Here is a 20,717-nt window from a genome sequence, read left to right on the forward strand (position 1 = left end):
TGGATCTCAGAGACCATAAAAGCTAGAGCCACCAAATTTTGCATCCAGACTGCTATATGCTCCCACTGTTACAAGTGTATTTCAAATATGAGCCACGCACCCTTCCGCCTCCTGAAAAAGGCGAAAGCCTCCCAAATCTACAATTTTGAAGATAAAAGATAATTTAAAACGCCATTTCGTAGGGAATAACCATATCTATCAGATCACCAAATTGAAAACCGATCCGATTGGATCATTATTATAGCCAGAATGAAGAAATTTATATGCTGTTTCTAAACCCACCCTGTCCCGCAGCTTTTGATTTTCTTTTCACATTCTCTCATTGACACTCTGCTTCTGCTTCGTATAAAAGTTGTGACGCGTAAGAAGCGTCTCACACGTCCCTTCTCGTTTAATTTGTTTAACCTATTTGAACGCCAGTATCTTCATGTTACCAAGACACAGACCCGGCTGGGCTTTTAACAAAATGTTATAAATTGTTTTCCTTTTGGGACCAAGTACTGCTCCACAGGGTCGTGTCAAGGGGCAATGGCGACAATCTGGACTCGAAACTATCCCATTTTGAATAAGAAGGGTGCTTGGGGGCTCCGTCTTAAAACTTCGCCACGAGCGCAAATAATCCTTGGCACGGCCTTGCTGCTTCACCAATCAAAGAAGGCTGCAGATGTTGTTTGTTACAAAGTAAAAATTCAAATGCATTCAATATATTCTTATAAATCTACAATAATAGTTTCCTTTCTTTGCTGTTTGATTGCCTTAAGCTCGTTAAGAAGCACGGTGGTCATTTATCTTTTAACTTCAGCGGCATTGTTGCCACCATATGATTGAGACTTCTCTGTTTTCTAGGTACCCTCTCGGAAATTAAAACATATCTATATTTTTCGAGCTGCTAGCAACATACCAACGAATACCATACAAATACTATCAAAACCACAAAATACTGACTTATTTCGGCCTTTTGTCGATCTGAGTACTGCATGGCGTACAGCCGCTAGAAAGTAGCTTGTGCGCACAAAACTTTCTTATCGGTTCCATACGAATATCATTCCTGATTTCTTTAGCGTTTTGTTGATATGAGTACTGCCTGGCGTACAGCCGCTAGAAAGCAACTTGAGCGCGCAAAAATTTTAAGTTTTCTAGCGGCCCCTTGTTTTCGTTCTGAGTACTAGGCTTTAAGTTGACTAGTTGTGAGCAAACAACAGCACGAGACATTTAATATCGATATATAGCATTGTGGTCATTCTATCGGCAGATTCGCCAGTTTTCCGCAAGGTCGCAACTACGGCGGGCGTAAATTGACAGATACATTTTCAATACACGAGGAAGCAAGTGCAAACACAACGAAATGGCTGCTAGATTTATACAGAAAATTGTAAGAATAAGTGTAAATTTCATTAAGCACTGTTCTGAACAAATCATTTCTCTAAACGAAACATCGCTTAAAAGTTTTCTCTATCACCACCTCCTTGTCCTAACTCACCTTGGGGCATTAAGGACCGACAATGTATTTCGTTGTTAGTTTTAAATCAACATAAATATAATGAAAATACAACTATTTTCTTTTACGATCGGATGACGTTTTTAAAAAGCATCCACTCAACACAACCCACAAAACATTACGCAAAACATTACCAGCTCAATCAATGTCCGCGTCAACGGTCTTTTCTGAAACTATCCTTGAAACCAAGGTTTGCTTGTACAAAAGTGAACCCTATATTGAATCAGTCCCATTTTCGCTGAAAATTCGTAAATGTTGTATATCGTTTGGTTTATCTGGAAGAAATTAAAAAGAGCAAGAGCCGAGCCCTCTTTACATAACAAGCTGCGAAGCACACTTTCCTATATTTTTTTCCTGTCTTCAACTGGTAGCTCAATTGCGTAGATTTGTCTGCAATTGATACTGAATTGCAAGTGATATTGGAACTATTAGCGTAATTGAATTAATGCACAGAGCCTCAACTTACCATTTGTGCTCAACACTGCTCTGATACTGTCTAACCTCAATATTACGATATGTGTAGCAGCGGGGTCAGTACCGTACTCAAGGGGAAAGAGACTGCAGATTTCTTATGTAATATATCTTGGCATATGCGGTGAACTCTATTTTTATGTGGTTAAATTTGTATCGTATTAATTTTATACCCGGTTCTAGAAGAGTAATCAGGGTATATTGTACATATGTGTGCACTAAAGTGGATATACATATGTATGTAACTCACAGAAGGAAACGTTTTCGACCCCATAAAGTATATATATTCTTGATCAGAATTAATATCCGAGTCGATATAGCCATGTCTGTCTGTCCGTCTTGTTTGTCGGGTAGTTCTCGGACACTACGACCTAGAGCCAACAATTTTTTCCTTCAGACAGATGTATGCTGAGCATATCTATCAGATCACCAAAATGAGACTGGAGTGGATCATTATTATAGCCAAAATGAAGAAATTAGTTTCCAGTGGCTAACATCAAGCATAACTCTAGTGAAGCAGAAGCAGAGTGTGAATGTGAATGAGAGAATGTGAAAAGAACAACAAAGGCTGCGGGACAGGGTGGGTTTAACAACTGCAAATTAATTTCTTCCAATTTGGTGATCTGATAGATATGGCCATTCCCTACGGAATGGCGTTTTAAGTTTTCTTTTATCTTCAAAATTGTAGATTTGGGAGGTTTTCGCCCTTCTGCGGGGGCGGAAGGCGGCGTTTGAAATACACTTGTAACAGTGTGGCTCTAACTTTTATGGTCTCTAAAATCCAGGCGCTCAAGACGGACGGACAGACAGACGGACGGACAGACAGACATGGCTCAATCGACTCGGCTATTAATGCTGATCAAGAATATATATACCTTATGGGGTCGGAGACGTTTCCTTCTGTGTGTTACATACATTCACGTTGTGCACAAATACAATATACCCTATTTACTCTTTGAGTACGAAGTAAGAAGCGTCTCTCACGTACCTCCTCGATTAGAACCGTTCTTAGGTCCCACTCTAAACAGTAACCTCACGAATTTTCATTGTATCGGATTTGTAAGAGCGCATTTAAATGCACATTACAATTAAAGTTTTGTTTGCAGGTCAACACAACTCCGTATTCCAGTCGTGCCTACTCTTCTGGATCTAAAAAAGTCACACTGATACCTGGGGATGGCATTGGTCCTGAGATCTCCGCTGCCGTTCAAAAAATATTTGCTGCGGCCAATGTGCCCATTGAATGGGAAGCCGTCGACGTGACCCCCGTTCGAGTAAGTAGGGAATACTCTCATAAGACAATAAAACAATAACACCTTTTTTGTTACCGGTGCTCGATGAGTGAGTTCAGAGGTAAGGTGCGCGCAATAAGTCACCTTACAAACATAATAACATTTGTTAAATTTTCAATTTTTTTCTTTCTCTAATTTTGCTTTAAAGTCAACAAAATAACAATTCAAAAAACGCCAAAAAAAGTTGTTTGCCAGAGGCCTCTGCCTCTGCCCTCCCCCTGCCGCTGCCTCTGCCGACTTTTAACCCACCCCGTCCCGCAGCTTATAATTGTTTTTTTTTTTTGTGTGCGGGCGCTGCCTCTGCCGCGAGTCTGCAGTGTGTGGGTCTAGGGAAGAGCTAAAGGAGCGTGTTGGTGTGAGAAGTGTTGTAGATGTAGATGATAGATGAAGAAAAAATGTAAAATTTGACAAAACACCGCTAAGGTGCAGATGTAGTACTGAGTGCCGGGTATAAAAGTTGTGACGCGTAAGAAGCGTCTCACACGTCCCTTCTCGTTTTTATTCTGGACGTTGATATGCAGTGACTTCACCATCAAGTGGCCCATGCGAAACCAATATTCGAGGAAAATTAGAGCTAAACACAACTAAAAGAGCTAAGCAAGCTAAGTTACCAAAATCAGAAGCAAAACAAAATTAAAATGAAACTAACCACGGGAGAGGTAGACTAGGATAAAAGATTTAAGGAGAGGAAGGAAGTTAGTGGAGGATATAATGTGATAGAGGAAATTATAATCCGAGCATAAGACCCTAAATGGTCCTGTAAGTCATAATTCGATCTACAAAGAAAAAAGAAATAAAGTTTCTAGTGTTCTGTGTTCAGAAAACTTTAACTTGGGGTCTAGTTTAACACCAAGATCATCAACCATAGTAATTATCTCAAGAGAACTACCGCAGAGGGTGTAAGGAGCCAGTAAGGGGCTGGACCGATGAAAAGACATTACTTTGCATTTCGAGGCATTGAGATCTGATTGCAAGCGAGAGTGAAATTAAATGTCCTTATTATTATGCAGTCATATTGTATTATATGGATAGTGGGACTCTTCTCAATAACTTGAGAGTTCGGCTGACTCGGAACAATTGGAAACAATACATTTTTAGTTCATCTGACCATCTGTTTCAGTCACCAAGTAATATAATCTATATAAGTAATATAATGTAATATTCCGATATGAATACTATTGCAAAATAATAGTTCCATGTAAAATCGTAGCATGAAAAATATGCAGACTTTCCAAATATAATTATTTAGTTGTGGGAGAGGCCAAAGGACGAATGGTACAAAATTCACCCCTGCATCGGTGCAACGCTTCTCCCTCAATATTCCAAATCGCATTGGGAACTTAAAAAAAATTTCTTCTGGACTATCAAATGTCTTCAAATTTTTAAAACACAGCTAAATAGGTCACCAACAAAACAAGACCAAGAATTTGAGGCTGAATTAAATAGAAGAGAAGATACTGACCGTTAAAGTGAGAAGCTTGAACTCGTGTTACAGTTTTCCTTGTCAGTGTACGTCTATAGTTTTTGCGTTAGACTTGCTACCTTTCTTATGGAGTGGAAGTATAAAAGATTCCTTTCCGATGGGGGGCATGTAAGAATAATAGATGGATAGAGTAAATAGTTTAAGCAGCCGGGAACTCCGTCAGGGACCGGTGAAAATACCGGTTGAACTAATTGAAGTTCATGAAGTGAGGAGCTTTCATTAAACAAAGGGCAGAAAATGCAATTTTACCTTGGTAAACTATATGGATATACATGACCTGGGTAGCTTTCCTGTTGCAAAAATATCGGCGATTGCCGATTGCTATCAAAAACGAGAAGGGACGTGTGAGACGCTTCTTACGCGTCACAACTTTTATACCCGGCACTCAGTACAACTTCTGCACCTTAGCGGTTATTTGTCAAATTTTACATTTTTTCTTCATCTGTCATCTACATCAACAACACTACTCATACCAACAAGCTCCTTTAGCTCGCCGCCCTTCCCTAGACCCACACACTGCAGACTCGCGGCAGAGGCAGCGGCCGAACACAAAAAAAAACACAAATATAANTTTCCTGTTGCAAAAATATCGGCGATTGCCGATTGCTATCAAAAACGAGAAGGGACGTGTGAGACGCTTCTTACGCGTCACAACTTTTATACCCGGCACTCAGTACAACTTCTGCACCTTAGCGGTTATTTGTCAAATTTTACATTTTTTCTAGTAGACAGTAGATGTAGTTGTTGTGATGAGTATGGTTGTTCGAGGAAATCGAGCGGCGGGAAGGGATCTGGGTGTGTGACGTCTGAGCGCCGTCTCCGTCGCCGGCTTGTGTTTTTTTTTGTGTTTATATTCGACGCCCTGTCCCACCCAATTTTCAGCCTTCTCCGTCGCCGTCCCCCTCCCGTCTCCGTCCCCGGCTGTGAGGCAGAAGCAGAGTGTGAATGAGAGAATGTAAAAAGAACAATAAAAGCTGCGGGACAGGGTAGGTTTAGCCACTGCAAATGAATTTCTTCATTGTGGCAATAATAATGATCCAATCGGATCATTCGGATCATCACCCAATTTGGTGATCTTATAGATATGGTCATTCCCTACGGAATGGCGTTTTTAGTTTTCTTTTATCCTCAAAACTGTAGGTTTGAGAGGTTTTCGCCCTTTGTCGGGGGCGGAAGGGGGCGGAAGGCTAATTTTTTAATTACACTGGAATTTGTGCGAATAACGGTTGTGTGTAACGCACAGAAGGAAACGTTTCCGACCCCATAAAGTATATATATTCTTGATCAGCATCAATAGCCGAGTCGATAGAGCCATGTCATCTGTCCGTCTGTCCGTGTTGTTTATCAGCTAGTTCTCAGAGACTATAAGATCTAGAGCCACCAAATTTTGGCTCCAGACTGCTGTATGCGCACACTGAAACCAGTGTATTTCAAAAAATTTGCCCCGCCCAAACCCAACGAAGAAGATTTGACAGCCGATCAAAAGCACTGACTTATGTGACTTATTGGTGACTTATTTCGCACACCTTACCTTATGCATTAGGGTGCGTCATGTCAATAAGCACATATATTTATGAAAAAATTTTATGAAAGTAGTTTCTTCATTCTATTTCTGGTGTTCGTTCGGCAAACAACTCTTTTTTGAGTTCAAAATTTTCAGGAACATTTTTCTAATATTCAACATAAACTGAAGTACCTGGTCAATGCGGACTCATCGTCTGCGACCAACCAATTTCGCTGTAGCGATTAAATAACAACAACAGAAAAGATAGTAGTTTCTTCTCGAAATTCGTCCGCTTGGCTTGTGCGTACTCACATTGAAGCCATTATATTTTTAGATATCTACGCTCTGATATGTGAGCTACCGAAACCGTTGTGGGTTTCTTGGCTTTTCGTCGTTCGACAAGATCATACTGCCAGACTGCCGTTCAAATGTACATATGAACATTGCTCATCTTACTATTATATTGTCTTTGCCTAGAACCAAGCTTTTAGGGTTGTTATTTTCTATGTAAGTAAACGAACATATGTACATATGTATGTATGTCCAAAAAATGTATATTTAAATACATAAATATATATGTATATGTATGTATGTATATATGTGCAGATATGTCATCTTTATATACGAACATATATACTAACTCGATTTTCTTTCTTTTATTATGAGCAGGGCCCAGATGGAAAATTCGGCATTCCACAAGCAGCCATCGACTCGGTGAACACGAACAAGATCGGCTTAAAGGGCCCACTGATGACGCCCGTGGGAAAAGGGCATCGTTCGCTTAACTTGGCCCTTCGCAAGGAGTTCAACCTCTATGCCAATGTGCGTCCCTGCCGCAGTCTTGAGGGCTATAAAACACTGTACGACGATGTTGACGTAGTTACCATACGTGAAAACACCGAGGGCGAGTACTCTGGCATTGAACACGAGATCGTCGATGGCGTCGTTCAGAGCATCAAGCTGATCACCGAGGAGGCCTCTAAGCGCGTGGCAGAGTATGCCTTTCAATATGCCAAGAACAATAATCGGAAAAAGGTAACCGTCGTGCACAAGGCAAACATTATGTAAGTAGATACTTATAAATTAAGATAAATCATAACACATACACTCACTGAATTATCTAATCTTATTTTTAGGCGTATGTCCGATGGTCTGTTTCTACGATGTGTTCGAGATATGGCCCAAAAATTCCCAGATATCCAGTTTGAGGAGCGATATTTGGACACCGTTTGCTTAAACATGGTCCAGAATCCAGGCAAATATGACGTACTTGTAAGTTAAGACCTTTCAGTGCTGAGAGCTGTATTAGTGATCCTTGGAGCGTTCGCTTTCAGGTCATGCCCAATCTATATGGTGATATTCTATCCGATATGTGTGCCGGTCTGGTTGGCGGTCTCGGCCTGACGCCCTCCGGCAACATGGGTCTGAACGGCGCGCTCTTTGAGTCTGTTCATGGTACCGCTCCCGATATTGCTGGCAAGGATTTGGCCAACCCCACTGCCCTTCTTCTTTCCGCAGTCATGATGCTGCGCCACATGGAGCTTAACTCACACGCCGAAAAGATAGAGCGCGCTGCTTTTGAAACCATCAAAGAGGGCAAATACTTGACCGGAGATCTCGGCGGCCGCGCAAAGTGCTCTGAGTTCACAAACGAGATCTGCATCAAACTGTAGATTGCACCCCGGAAAACCCGCGCCAAATTATAAAAACCTCAACAGATCCGTAACGAGAATAGAAAAGTAGTTTACAAAATTGTTAAATGGGTGAAGATGGATCCAGTCCAGTATGAAAAAAAGCTATTAAACACTCGAAAACCAAAAATGTGTTTACAAATACCGTGTGTACATAACATAGCCGCAAGTTTTATCAATTAAACTTTTTCGAATTCTGTTTAAATTTACTCCCCAATCACCAAACAAAACAAATGAAAAATATATCAGAGCTCCCTTAAGTATTTTATGATCTTATACTTATTGTGCCTTATTTAATTTGATCAGGCCATATTTGCACCATATTATTATTATTATACAAGTAATTACTTAAATATTTATTGAAAGTGGATTTGTTAAGCTTTTCGTGTTAAATTAAACCATCCATTACTTCATTCAAAAAAGTTCACCAAAAAGGAAAAAAATGTAGAACCTTTTTCTAAATTTTAATGGAAAATTTAACAGAAAATCAAGTTTAAGTTGAGTGCAAACGGTTACAATAAATTTTTCAATAAAAACTCGCAATACAAGTAGTGAAACGTATAAAACCATCAGAAAAATATACAATTTTTATTGAAAAGAATGCGGAATGTAATGAAAAAGCATTAAGCTATTGTTAACAAGAAGGGACGTTTGAGACGCATCTTACGCGTCACAATTTTTATACCCGGCACTCAGTGTACCTATACCATTTTGTTTTTTTTTTTTTTAAGTTTTACATTTGACATTTTACATTTTGTCTACACCTGTCATCTACATCTACATAACTTCACACGCTATTTTCGCTCGCCCTCCCCTAGAGCCGCACACTTCAGATCCACGTCAGAGGCAGAGGCAGCGGCCAGCGGCAACTGAAGAAACAGAGTGTGAATGGGAGAATGTGAAAAAAACAACAAACGCTGCTGGACAGGGTGGGTTTAGCCACTGCAAATTAATTTATTCATTGTGGCTATAATAATGATCCAATCGGATCCCAATTAGGTGATCTGATCGAAATGGTCATTCCCTACAGAATGGCTTTTATCTTCAAAATTGTAGATTTGGGAGGTTTTCGCCATTTTGTGGGGGCGAAAGGGGGCGGGCTAATTTTTGAAACACACTGGTTTCAGTGTGAGCATACAGCAGTCTGGAGCCAAAATTTGGTGGCTCTAGCTCTTATAGTCTCTGAGAACTAGCCGACAAACAAGAAACACGGACGGACAGACAGACAGGGCTCAATCGACTCGGCTATTGTTGCTGATCAAGAATATATATTCTTTATGGGGTCGGAACCGTTTCCTTCTATGCGTTATATACAACCGTTTTTCGCACAAATACAATATATATAATTTACTCTTCGAGTACCGGGTATAAAAATCAATAAAACAAACCAAACTAAAACCTAAAACAGCAAATTGCGAAAAATCTGCGGTATTTACAATTTTGAAGATACGAGAAAACTAAAAACGCCATTCCATAGGGAAGGACCATATCTATCAGATCAGATTGGGGCCATAATGAAGAAATTAATTTGCCGTGGCTGCGTCCACCCTGTCCAGCAGTTTTTTTTTGGTTTTTTGCACATTCTCTCAGTACAGATGTTGTACTGAGTACAGGGTATAAAACTTGTGACGCCTAAGAAGCGTCTCACACTTCCCTTCTCGTTGGTTTTTGTACATTCTCTCATCCACACTCTGCTTCGTGTAGTGTGCGGCTCTAGGGGAGGGCGCTCGCTAAAAGAGCGTGTTGGGGTGAGAAGTTATGAAATTTTAAATTTGAAAGCGTAAAATCTTGTCGAATAATGTTATTTTTCAAATATGTACATTTTTTCTGATGACTATTTTTTTTTCTATGGCAGAACTTTTTGTTTCAGGAATTTGTAAAATCTGGTATTTATTTAACCATTTTTTCAGAGGTAGCACTTTGTTTTTTCCCATCTTAGATCTTAGATCTCCAAAGTTTTTGATGATCAATACCTTTAACGAAGCCGAATGAATGCACCTATACAAAAATACAAAACACAATACATCATTTTTTTTCGACTTTTCCTGAGTGCTTAAAGTCGAATTTTTTTTTGTAATACTTCACAAAAATCAACATTATTGCATTTCAAAGCTTAATATTGCCCAGATGGTACTTTAAAACCATAAAGTGTTTCGAATCACATTTACGCTGCATCAATCAGCTTTAAGATAAAAAAAAGTTCTATACAACCAGATCTAAAAAAGCGGGGAAGCGACCCGGCTGTCAGTACGTGCCCGGACATGAGTGCCTCGCTGTCGTTTGGGTCCAGGCTGAGGGCTCCCAGTGGCTTGGAGTTCAGCACGGCCTCGATTCCGACGAGGACTGTAACCTCTTCGCAGAGCCAAAATTTACGACTTGGGCACATCCCAACGAACCTTTGGAAAGTTAAAAAAAACGAGAAGGGACGTGTGAGACGCTTCTTACGCGTCACAACTTTTATACCCGGCACTCAGTACAACTTCTGCACCTTAGCGGTTATTTGTCAAATTTTACATTTTTTCTTCATCTGTCATCTACATCAACAACACTACTCATACCAACAAGCTCCTTTAGCTCGCCGCCCTTCCCTAGACCCACACACTGCAGACTCGCGGCAGAGGCAGCGGCCGAACACAAAAAAAAACACAAATATAAGCTGCGGGACAGGGTGGGTTAAAAGTCGGAAGAGGCAGCGGCAGGGGGAGGGCAGAGGCAGGGGCCGAGTGAAGCAGAAGCAGAGTGTAAATGAGAGAATGTAAAAAGAACAACAAAAGCTGCGGGACAGGGTGGGTTTAGCCACTGCAAATTAATTTATTCATTGTGGCTGTTTTAAATTAATTTCTTATAATAATAATTTTTTGATAGTTGTGTGTAGGTTTTTAATTGTCCAATGTTTTGTTAGTGTATATTTATACCCGGTACTCGAAGAGTAAATAGGGTATATTGAATGTGTGCGAATAACGGTTGTATGTAACGGACAGAAGAAAACGTTTCCGACCACATAAGTATATATATTCTTGATCAGCATCAATAGCCGAGTCGATAGAGCCATGTCTGTCTGTCCGTCTTGTTTGTCGGCTAGTTCTCAGAGACTATAAGAACTAGAGCCACCAAAAAAGGACCAAGTCCAGACAGCTGTATGCTCACACTGAAACCAGTGTATTTCAAAAATTAGCCCCGCCCCCGAAAAAGAGCGAAAACCTCCCAAACCTACAATTTTGAAGATAAAAGAAAACTAAAAACGCCATTCCATAGGGAACGGCCATATCTATCAGATCACCAAATTGGGATCCGAATTTTGGATCATTATTATAGCCACAATGAATAAATTAATTTTGTAGTTTAAAGAGCATTGACAAAAACTGACTAACTAAAGATGAAACTATTACAATTCAAATGAAAATGATTTAATATATTGCTTAGTTAAGCAAGTACTAAGCGAAATGCAATTGTACGTTGGAGCGATTCCAATAAAATTACTTTTAACCAAACAATCATTCAATCAGTCAATCAAATATATTTTTTAAAGTTCTAAAATGTTTTAATGGATCTTTTATTATAATTAATCGTTTAAATACCTTTTTTTTATAATAAATACGACGTAAATGGGTTCCATTTTTTATGGGGGCGGGAGGTAGGCGGGGTCCATTTGACTACATTTTTTTCGATATTCAACTTTAGTCTAACTAACATTCATGCCAATTTGTAGAGCTTTAGCTGTATTTTTTTGATTAATGCCAAAAAAACGGGCTGTTTACCCATGGAGCAGTGGTCTGGTCTGAAACTACTTCAAAGTAAACCGACACGCAAACAAAACAAATCGCATCGAATTTTCAATGTCGTTGATAAAAAAAACTTTTACACCTGGTACTCAGTAGTAAGCTAAATTTTACATTTCATATTTGTCTAGCTCGCCCCTCTCCCCTTGCATGGTAGAATTACTAATAGGTAACGTCATCAGCTGAGTGGAGGATCACCAGCTTATTCACCACGCTCTCTCAACTCTCAGAGAGGCAAGCGCTAGAGAGAGATAGCAAGCGTTTTACGTTTTGCACTCTTCGTTTTTATTGTNAATAGCGAAAACCTCCCAAACCTACAATTTTGAAGATAAAAGAAAACTAAAAACGCCATTCCATAGGGAACGGCCATATCTATCAGATCACCAAATTGGGATCCGAATTTTGGATCATTATTATAGCCACAATGAATAAATTAATTTTGTAGTTTAAAGAGCATTGACAAAAACTGACTAACTAAAGATGAAACTATTACAATTCAAATGAAAATGATTTAATATATTGCTTAGTTAAACAAGTACTAAGCGAAATGCAATTGTACGTTGGAGCGATTCCAATAAAATTACTTTTAACCAAACAATCATTCAATCAGTCAATCAAATATATTTTTTAATGTTCTAAAATGTTTTAATGGATCTTTTATTATAATTAATCGTTTAAATACCTTTTTTTTATAATAAATACGACGTAAATGGGTTCCATTTTTTATGGGGGCGGGAGGTAGGCGGGGTCCATTTGACTACATTTTTTTCGATATTCAACTTTAGTCTAACTAACATTCATGCCAATTTGTAGAGCTTTAGCTGTATTTTTTTGATTAATGCCAAAAAAACGGGCTGTTTACCCATGGAGCAGTGGTCTGGTCTGAAACTACTTCAAAGTAAACCGACACGCAAACAAAACAAATCGCATCGAATTTTCAATGTCGTTGATAAAAAAAACTTTTACACCTGGTACTCAGTAGTAAGCTAAATTTTACATTTCATATTTGTCTAGCTCGCCCCTCTCCCCTTGCATGGTAGAATTACTAATAGGTAACGTCATCAGCTGAGTGGAGGATCACCAGCTTATTCACCACGCTCTCTCAACTCTCAGAGAGGCAAGCGCTAGAGAGAGATAGCAAGCGTTTTACGTTTTGCATTCTTCGTTTTTATTGTTTCTGCTGACAGCAAAGAAAAGATGTTCAATAAAAAATAAAACGAAATAGTTCAAAACAAATAATAACATAGGCATAGCAAACAATATGCTGCAGACATGTTTATTTCTAAAAATACAAATAAAACGTCCAAAATAAAATAGTAGTTGCATGCATATTTCATTGTCTTCCGCTACGTCTTCATTCGTAAACAATGAAGAAAAAGAAGAAGACAATGAAAAAAATCGTGCGCTACACAACCTCTTTCGTCAACGTTTGGCAAACGACTGACAAGCTGGTATTCCTCGAATGAGGAGCACCGTGGCGACAACGTCACCTATTAGTAATTTCACCATGTCCCCTAGAGCCACACACTGCACGAAGCAGAGTGTGAAATGAGAGAATGTGAAACAACAACAAAAAACTGCTGGATGGGGTGTGAGTAGCCACTGCAAATTAATTTCTTCATTCTGGCTTTAACATTGATTCACTTCGGTGATCTGATAGATATGGTTCTTTCCTACGGAATGGCATTTTAGTTTTCTTTTATCTTTAAAATTGTGGATACAGCAGATTTTCGCCTTTGCGGGCGGAGGGGGCGTGACGAAATACACTTGCAGCAGTGTGAGCATACAGCCATCTAAATGCGACATTTGGTGGCTCAGACAGACCTACATGGCTATATAGACTCGGCTATTGATGCTGATCAAGAATATATATACTTTATGGGGTTGGAGACGCTTCCTTCTGTGTGTTACATACATCCACCTTTGTGCACAAATACAATATACCCTATTTACCCTTCGAGTACTGGGTATAAAAAGGACGGAGAGCACGGAAGCAGTCCAGGCTTCCATTTAATGCAGCGGATACATGATCGGACTGTCTGACTGCATACCTCCTGCTCGTGAGAATGCAGGTGATGGACATACATATATAGCATACAAAGCTACGCACGTATTACGAGCGCTTTGTCAAAAGCAACGGAAACTTGGCATCGTATGATATAGGAGCTCAAGTTTTAGCTTTACACCAGTGTCTTAATGGGTGAATGGGTTCAACCTCTGAAGACTAGGACCAACTCTAGATCCTCTTACATGTTCTTTTCAAATGTAATACTTGGTCTCTTACATGTTCTTATAAATCGGAACATATAACACAACACTTTAATAGCCTTTTCACACTGGGCACCATCAACCATCCATTTCTGGGATGGTCCGAAAATGTTCCAGTTATTACAGTTCCTAATTTGCACGCGATATTTATTCGGCTATTTTCAAATACAACCATAAATATTTGGCATTCACAACGAAAAAATTATATTCATTGGGAAATTGTAACAATGACTGACAGAAGAAGAGGAAAACCAACAACAAAACACTTGTGGAGTAGAGCAGAGTGTAGCTGGAGCTTTCAAAAAAAAAAAATATAAAACGAGAAGTGACGTGTGAGACGCACAACGTCACAACTTTTATACAGGCAGGGGGAGGGCAGAGGCAGGGGCCGAGTGAGGCAGAAGCCGAGTGTGAATGAGAGAATGTAAAAAGAACAACAAAAGCTGCGGGACAGGGTGGGTTTAGCCACTGGATATTAATTTCTCCATTGTTGCTATAATAATGATCCGATCGGATAACAATTTGGTGATCTGATAGATATGTACTGTAGGTTTGGGAGGTTTTTGCCCTTTTGCGGAGGCGGAAGGGGGCGGGGCTAATTTTTGAAATACACTGGTTTCAGTGTGAGCATACAGCAGTCCGGAGCCAACATTTGGTGGCTCTATCTCTTATAGTTTTTGAGAACTAACCGACAAACAAGACGGACGGACGGACGGACGGACAGACGGACAGACAGACAGGGCTCAATCGACTCGGCTATTGATGGTGATCAAGAATATATACACTTTATGGGGTCGGAAACGATTCCTTCTGTGTGTTACATACATTAACTTTGTGCACAAATACAATATACCCTATTTACCCTTCGAGTACTGGGTATAAAAAGGACGGAGAGCACGGAAGCAGTCCAGGCTTCCATTTAATGCAGCGGATACATGATCGGACTGTCTGACTGCATACCTCCTGCTCGTGAGAATGCAGGTGATGGACATACATATATAGCATACAAAGCTACGCACGTATTACGAGCGCTTTGTCAAAAGCAACGGAAACTTGGCATCGTATGATATAGGAGCTCAAGTTTTAGCTTTACACCAGTGTCTTAATGGGTGAATGGGTTCAACCTCTGAAGACTAGGACCAACTCTAGATCCTCTTACATGTTCTTTTCAAATGTAATACTTGGTCTCTTACATGTTCTTATAAATCGGAACATATAACACAACACTTTAATAGCCTTTTCACACTGGGCACCATCAACCATCCATTTCTGGGATGGTCCGAAAATGTTCCAGTTATTACAGTTCCTAATTTGCACGCGATATTTATTCGGCTATTTTCAAATACAACCATAAATATTTGGCATTCACAACGAAAAAATTATATTCATTGGGAAATTGTAACAATGACTGACAGAAGAAGAGGAAAACCAACAACAAAACACTTGTGGAGTAGAGCAGAGTGTAGCTGGAGCTTTCAACAAAAAAAAAAAATATAAAACGAGAAGAGACGTGTGAGACGCACAACGTCACAACTTTTATACAGGCAGGGGGAGGGCAGAGGCAGGGGCCGAGTGAGGCAGAAGCAGAGTGTGAATGAGAGAATGTAAAAAGAACAACAAAAGCTGCGGGACAGGGTGGGTTTAGCCACTGGATATTAATTTCTCCATTGTTGCTATAATAATGATCCGATCGGATAAAAATTTGGTGATCTGATAGATATGTACTGTAGGTTTCGGAGGTTTTTGCCCTTTTGCGGAGGCGGAAGGGGGCGGGGCTAATTTTTGAAATACACTGGTTTCAGTGTGAGCATACAGCAGTCCGGAGCCAACATTTGGTGGCGGTTGTAAGCATATATTACATTTTTTGTTGTTTCAAAATAACATTAAATTTATCAATATTGCAGAAAAGAAGAGAACAACAGGTGGCAGGGGGAAATAGTCATCGGAGATGGAGAGCCTGCTGATAGATCTCTGGCAGGAGAATATTGAAGATCTGCGTGGAGCCATGAAGGAGGCTGGGCTCGCGATTGGATGGGGAGATGTTCGAGTGAAAGTCGAAAATTTGCAAACAATACGGTGGAGTACCAGCCTTTATAATTGTGATGGTAGACTGCCTCAGCTCCTGGTGGTTTTTTTTCGATTTGACATCCATCTACAATAAAGGGAAACCCAATTTACATATGTGTGTGCATATCTATAGATGTATAATGAATTGTTCTATTGCTTTCTTACCAATTGCACCTAGACACTGTGGAAATCCAATCTGTTCGAATCCTTGGACACATTCGTCAAGTCGTTTCACATCTTTCAAAAAAATCCAAAGTTCCCCTTGGAGGGACTCAGTGTGAAGAGCCTATTCTGAATTAAATTCAAGTTGTTTCAGTTATAATAGTCTTTTCCGATGTTAACTATCGCATTTTTATTTGTCCATTTCGATGAATTTAAAAAGGTGAGTACTTCTAGAATCTAGATCTCAATTGGAAAAATGTTTCCCATATGATCTAGAGTTGATGTTTGGAGTATGCTGAGTTTTTTTAATTCGTTGGCTGGTCAAAGCAGATTACTATGGGTTCCTAGCGGTATTTAGCTTACACATTCATTTTGATTAGAAAAAGATTCGCCGTAATAAAATATACATTTTGCTTGGAGTTAAGATGTACATATATCTTCAAACTATCTCTCTGTACTCTTGTTGCTTATGCTTGACCAACATCGTCATTCTATGCTTCTTCATTCGCATTTTCTGCTTGTTCTGCAATGATGTGGAAAATGAATATCGTAATTTCTAAAGTAACATTTATGTTGCGCATACTCAGTTATTTGCAATATGAATGAGAAAGCGTTCTCAAGGTTATGGAACTCTTCCATGCGTGCTCATAGAGATAAAGTTTTGTTGAATGTGATACATCGCATATTTATATACATATGTACAATGTATGACATGTTCTTCGGTTCTTTATATTGTATTAAACAAGCACAACGTTAAAAAACTAACTTATCTGTCTCCTTTACGCTCAACATAAGATACTTCCGTTACATCTACTAAGGCGTATGAAAAAAACGAGAAGGGACGTGTGAGACGCTTCTTACGCGTCACAACTTTTATACCCGGAACTCAGTACAACATCTGCACCTTAACGATGTTTTGTCAAATTTTAAATCTTTTCTTCATCTGTCATCTACATCTACAACACTTCTCACACCAACACGCTCCGGTAGCTCGCCGCCCTTCCCTAGACCCTCACACTGCAGAAGGCAGAGGCACCGTCCGCACACAAAAAAAAAAAAAACAAATAAAAGCTGCGGGACGGGGTGGGTTAAAAGTCGGCAGAGGCATCGGCAGGGGGAGGGCAGAGGCAGGGGCCGAGTGAAGCAGAAGCAGAGTGTGAATGAGAGAATGTAAAAAGAACAACAAAAGCTGCGGGACAGGGTGGGTTTAGCCACTGCAAATTAATTTATTCATTGTGGCTATAATAATGATCCAATCGGATCCCAATTTGGTGTTTTCTTTTATCTTCAAACTGTAGGTTTAGGAGGTTTTCGTATATATATTCTTGATCAAAATCAATAGCCGAGTCGATAGAGCCATGTCTGTCTGTCCGTCTTGTTTGTCGGCTAGTTCTCAGAGACTATAAGAACTAGAGTTACCAAAAAAGGACCAAGTCCAGACAGCTGTATGCTCACACTGAAACCAGTGTATTTCAAAAATTAGCCCCGCCCCCGAAAAATAGCGAAAACCTCCCAAACCTACAATTTTGAAGATAAAAGAAAACTAAAAACGCCATTCCATAGGGAACGGCCATATCTATCAGATCACCAAATTGGGATCCGAATTTTGGATCATTATTATAGCCACAATGAATAAATTAATTTTGTAGTTTAAAGAGCATTGACAAAAACTGACTAACTAAAGATGAAACTATTACAATTCAAATGAAAATGATTTAATATATTGCTTAGTTAAACAAGTACTAAGCGAAATGCAATTGTACGTTGGAGCGATTCCAATAAAATTACTTTTAACCAAACAATCATTCAATCAGTCAATCAAATATATTTTTTAATGTTCTAAAATGTTTTAATGGATCTTTTATTATAATTAATCGTTTAAATACCTTTTTTTTATAATAAATACGACGTAAATGGGTTCCATTTTTTATGGGGGCGGGAGGTAGGCGGGGTCCATTTGACTACATTTTTTTCGATATTCAACTTTAGTCTAACTAACATTCATGCCAATTTGTAGAGCTTTAGCTGTATTTTTTTGATTAATGCCAAAAAAACGGGCTGTTTACCCATGGAGCAGTGGTCTGGTCTGAAACTACTTCAAAGTAAACCGACACGCAAACAAAACAAATCGCATCGAATTTTCAATGTCGTTGATAAAAAAAACTTTTACACCTGGTACTCAGTAGTAAGCTAAATTTTACATTTCATATTTGTCTAGCTCGCCCCTCTCCCCTTGCATGGTAGAATTACTAATAGGTAACGTCATCAGCTGAGTGGAGGATCACCAGCTTATTCACCACGCTCTCTCAACTCTCAGAGAGGCAAGCGCTAGAGAGAGATAGCAAGCGTTTTACGTTTTGCATTCTTCGTTTTTATTGTTTCTGCTGACAGCAAAGAAAAGATGTTCAATAAAAAATAAAACGAAATAGTTCAAAACAAATAATAACATAGGCATAGCAAACAATATGCTGCAGACATGTTTATTTCTAAAAATACAAATAAAACGTCCAAAATAAAATAGTAGTTGCATGCATATTTCATTGTCTTCCGCTACGTCTTCATTCGTAAACAATGAAGAAAAAGAAGAAGACAATGAAAAAAATCGTGCGCTACACAACCTCTTTCGTCAACGTTTGGCAAACGACTGACAAGCTGGTATTCCTCGAATGAGGAGCACCGTGGCGACAACGTCACCTATTAGTAATTTCACCATGTCCCCTAGAGCCACACACTGCACGAAGCAGAGTGTGAAATGAGAGAATGTGAAACAACAACAAAAAACTGCTGGATGGGGTGTGAGTAGCCACTGCAAATTAATTTCTTCATTCTGGCTTTAACATTGATTCACTTCGGTGATCTGATAGATATGGTTCTTTCCTACGGAATGGCATTTTAGTTTTCTTTTATCTTTAAAATTGTGGATACAGCAGATTTTCGCCTTTGCGGGCGGAGGGGGCGTGACGAAATACACTTGCAGCAGTGTGAGCATACAGCCATCTAAATGCGACATTTGGTGGCTCAGACAGACCTACATGGCTATATAGACTCGGCTATTGATGCTGATCAAGAATATATATACTTTATGGGGTCGGAAACGTTTCCTTCTGTGCGTTACATACAACCGTTATTCACACAAATACAATATAACCTATTTACTNTGCACTCTTCGTTTTTATTGTTTCTGCTGACAGCAAAGAAAAGATGTTCAATAAAAAATAAAACGAAATAGTTCAAAACAAATAATAACATAGGCATAGCAAACAATATGCTGCAGACATGTTTATTTCTAAAAATACAAATAAAACGTCCAAAATAAAATAGTAGTTGCATGCATATTTCATTGTCTTCCGCTACGTCTTCATTCGTAAACAATGAAGAAAAAGAAGAAGACAATGAAAAAAATCGTGCGCTACACAACCTCTTTCGTCAACGTTTGGCAAACGACTGACAAGCTGGTATTCCTCGAATGAGGAGCACCGTGGCGACAACGTCACCTATTAGTAATTTCACCATGTCCCCTAGAGCCACACACTGCACGAAGCAGAGTGTGAAATGAGAGAATGTGAAACAACAAAAAAAAACTGCTGGATGGGGTGTGAGTAGCCACTGCAAATTAATTTCTTCATTCTGGCTTTAACATTGATTCACTTCGGTGATCTGATAGATATGGTTCTTTCCTACAGAATGGCATTTTAGTTTTCTTTTATCTTTAAAATTGTGGATACAGCAGATTTTCGCCTTTGCGGGGCGGAGGGGGCGTGACGAAATACACTTGCAGCAGTGTGAGCATACAGCCATCTAAATGCGACATTTGGTGGCTCAGACAGACCTACATGGCTATATAGACTCGGCTATTGATGCTGATCAAGAATATATATACTTTATGGGGTTGGAGACGCTTCCTTCTGTGTGTTACATACATCCACCTTTGTGCACAAATACAATATACCCTATTTACCCTTCGAGTACTGGGTATAAAAAGGACGGAGAGCACGGAAGCAGTCCAGGCTTCCATTTAATGCAGCGGATACATGATCGGACTGTCTGACTGCATACCTCCTGCTCGTGAGAATGCAGGTGATGGACATACATATATAGCATACAAAGCTACGCACGTATTACGAGCGCTTTGTCAAAAGCAACGGAAACTTGGCATCGTATGATATAGGAGCTCAAGTTTTAGCTTTACACCAGTGTCTTAATGGGTGAATGGGTTCAACCTCTGAAGACTAGGACCAACTCTAGATCCTCTTACATGTTCTTTTCAAATGTAATACTTGGTCTCTTACATGTTCTTATAAATCGGAACATATAACACAACACTTTAATAGCCTTTTCACACTGGGCACCATCAACCATCCATTTCTGGGATGGTCCGAAAATGTTCCAGTTATTACAGTTCCTAATTTGCACGCGATATTTATTCGGCTATTTTCAAATACAACCATAAATATTTGGCATTCACAACGAAAAAATTATATTCATTGGGAAATTGTAACAAT

At 39.4% G+C, this 20,717-nt stretch overlaps 1 protein-coding gene and 1 long non-coding RNA gene across 6 annotated transcripts; one reads left to right on the forward strand and one right to left on the reverse strand.

Annotated features, from left to right (window-relative positions):
* The first annotated feature begins 1,235 nt into the window (after positions 1 to 1,235).
* Positions 1,236 to 7,970, forward strand: LOC117591321 (probable isocitrate dehydrogenase [NAD] subunit alpha, mitochondrial). 2 transcript variants are annotated; one of them, XM_034284529.1, is made up of 5 exons: positions 1,236 to 1,372; positions 3,076 to 3,243; positions 6,918 to 7,312; positions 7,385 to 7,520; positions 7,583 to 7,921. In XM_034284529.1, exons 1-5 carry the CDS (start codon positions 1,346 to 1,348, stop codon positions 7,919 to 7,921), a joined length of 1,065 nt encoding a protein of 354 aa, XP_034140420.1. In that variant the 5' UTR covers positions 1,236 to 1,345. The 2 variants fall into 2 exon arrangements, with proteins under 2 accessions (XP_034140420.1, XP_034140419.1); XM_034284528.1 differs by lacking the exon at positions 1,236 to 1,372 and adding an exon at positions 1,629 to 1,688 and having other exon boundaries at positions 7,583 to 7,970.
* Positions 7,971 to 15,811: 7,841 nt separating this feature from the next.
* Positions 15,812 to 20,603, reverse strand: LOC117591318. Of its 4 annotated transcripts, none has more exons than XR_004574382.1 (3): positions 20,505 to 20,603; positions 16,219 to 16,339; positions 15,812 to 16,138 (listed from the first exon to the last, which is right to left on the reverse strand). It is a non-coding gene; the product is annotated as an uncharacterized LOC117591318 (long non-coding RNA). The 4 variants fall into 4 exon arrangements; XR_004574381.1 differs by having other exon boundaries at positions 16,219 to 16,344; XR_004574379.1 differs by having other exon boundaries at positions 16,219 to 16,738; positions 20,505 to 20,602.
* Between the last annotated feature and the right edge of the window lie 114 nt (positions 20,604 to 20,717).

This window comes from Drosophila guanche, unplaced genomic scaffold (genome assembly GCF_900245975.1).
Source record: "Drosophila guanche unplaced genomic scaffold, DGUA_6, whole genome shotgun sequence".
NCBI classification, from domain to species: domain Eukaryota; kingdom Metazoa; phylum Arthropoda; class Insecta; order Diptera; family Drosophilidae; genus Drosophila; species Drosophila guanche.

Bases quoted from the DNA above. Each gene is read 5' to 3' on its own strand.
- LOC117591321 (XM_034284528.1), top strand. From the start codon at position 1,644: ATGTCCGCGTCAACGGTCTTTTCTGAAACTATCCTTGAAACCAAG. The intron at 7,313-7,384 runs GTAAGTAGATAC...TCTTATTTTTAG, and splicing joins GTGCACAAGGCAAACATTAT to GCGTATGTCCGATGGTCTGT. The intron at 7,521-7,582 runs GTAAGTTAAGAC...GTTCGCTTTCAG, and splicing joins CAGGCAAATATGACGTACTT to GTCATGCCCAATCTATATGG.